Source organism: Falco biarmicus, chromosome 12 (genome assembly GCF_023638135.1).
Source record: "Falco biarmicus isolate bFalBia1 chromosome 12, bFalBia1.pri, whole genome shotgun sequence".
Taxonomy (NCBI): Eukaryota; Metazoa; Chordata; class Aves; order Falconiformes; family Falconidae; genus Falco; species Falco biarmicus.
Genome location: NC_079299.1, coordinates 6973760 through 6975750, shown reverse-complemented (window position 1 = coordinate 6975750; position 1991 = coordinate 6973760). Strand labels below are relative to the sequence as shown.

General features: G+C 36.6%; 1 protein-coding gene across 3 annotated transcripts in view; it reads right to left on the bottom strand.

The window, feature by feature from the left end:
- Positions 1-704: 704 nt before the first annotated feature.
- The window catches only part of TP53BP2 (tumor protein p53 binding protein 2), a 78538-nt gene continuing 77251 nt past the window's right edge, over positions 705-1991 (bottom strand). For all 3 annotated transcript variants that reach the window (XM_056357599.1, XM_056357600.1, XM_056357601.1), the window contains one exon: positions 705-1489. In XM_056357599.1, the coding sequence (XP_056213574.1) occupies positions 1448-1489 (42 nt within the window). In that variant the 3' untranslated portion in view covers positions 705-1447. The remainder of the gene's footprint in view (positions 1490-1991) is intronic.

Here is a 1991-nt window from a genome sequence, read left to right as displayed (position 1 = left end):
GGTTTTTGAATAACAGCTCCATTCCATCCTGGGTATCTGAAAAGGCAAAGTATTGCATATCTCTGCACACGGGTGTTTAGGTAAGATGCTTTCTGTCAAGCCCCCCCCTTGTTCTGGTTAAATATTTTTTTGAAGAATTTGAGTAGCAAACATTAAGTCTTTTCCTCCTGACCACTGATGTGCCTGCAGCAGGAGGCTGTTGCCAACTAGACTCTTCCAAGAGAAAGCCCATGCTGTCAGGTGGAATCCTGAGTTCGTGTATCTTACTTATCTTCCTTTGAAATATAAGGAAGTATTTAAATAAGAACAGCAGAAGTAAAGTTTGCAAGACTGTTATTCCTTCTGCAAATAATCCCCTTAAGGAAAGACTTGATCCTCTCTACTAAATAGTGTTCATTATCAAATTATTGTTCCCAAATAGACATAAAGGATAGTTCCATGGGAAAGGCTTGAATTGGAAAATACTTGTACTAAGTTTTTTTTCCTTAAGCATATCCCTTAACCTTAAAAAGTTAAAAAAGGTTATATGCAACTTACAGATTCAGGTTAAATTTTAAATGCAGAAAGACTGTCTTGAACGAAGGGGGGAGGAGGAGTTCAATTTATACAGAAAGCAGTTCAGTGTTAGCGAAGGTAGAACCGCAGTGTGTCTTACCAGCATTTTCAGATGGCCTAATGTGAACTTGACACTAAAACAGCCAGAGTTAAAGCTTAAGAGGAGACAAAAGTTTAATGGTATCACAGTCAAGTAAAAACGAGTAAGTTGTCAAGGACTACAGAAGTTTCTACACTTAGTTTTCAAAGTACAAAATACAATAAATACATGAGGCTGTTTGTAAAAAGAGGAATCTAAAACTACACTGTCTGTTACAGCACATAATATTTTGAATACATAGAATTCCTAAGATGCTACAGCATTTTTAAAAGTTATTGCTTAATGGATTGGTCACGTGGTTGTCACTGTTTAAATGTTTAACAAATGTTCTGCTTCCAGCAATAAGCATTTGGGTGCTGTGCACATACCATATTTTAATTTCTCCCATCTGGAAAAAGCCTGGAGATAAATTTGGACAAAGCCAAGTTCTCCATTTCATGACGATTCCTTCAATGGTAAATCAAAAAGGTCCTTGTATTTAATGCAGAAAAATGTGAAACTTTTCTGCCATGTTTGAAGAAGTCAGAGTGGGTACTCGAACATAATGGCTCGCTTAGACCAAAGGCAGCAGAATTTCATTTGCTTGTAAGCATTATTTCATCTTGTAGAATGCCCTCATCCATTTGCTAATGCATCAATCCTTCATTTGTTTTCCAAGCACATTCTTCATAGCTTTCAAATTACATTGTCATTGAAATAAGTCTCATGATACTGGAACCAACACAAAATGATTTTTTTTTTTTTGTAAGTCATCCATGATTAGTACTTCAAGAATCTGGCTTCTGTACTATTTCACGCCAAGCTTCTTTGTCTAGGTTTAATCCTTGGATACAGCTGAGGGTAAAACAGAAACAAGATTTAAAATGTTAGTGCTTTAAAAGGTGACTTTTTTTTTTCTAAAGAAATAAGGAAAGAAAAACGTCTCTTTGGTGCTACAAATCTAATGTAATCTTTAGTAACAAAAGCATGGGTATAAAAAAACACTCAAAGCACTAACAAATATACATTTAGCATTCTTAGATGAGTTTCAAAAAATACTAACCATGTCAGTACAAAAGGAAGGTTATGGAACAGCACATCACGCAGTCCCTTCAGCTCTACCTAGGTGGGTGGGCTAGGAAAAGCATGTGGCTTTGCAAGTCAAGAGACTTTTGTGTTCAGTGAACCATAGGATTTTCTGGTTTTATAAATGAAAATAGAGTGGTATTAAAGTCTGTTTTGCTTTCTCTCTCTCTCAGTGCCTATCAGCCTTTACAGATCTATAGCTCTGGGCAAGCTGGAAACATCAGGCTGCATGAGGACCATGGAACTGCAGGAGCTCAGCTTTAATTAGCGG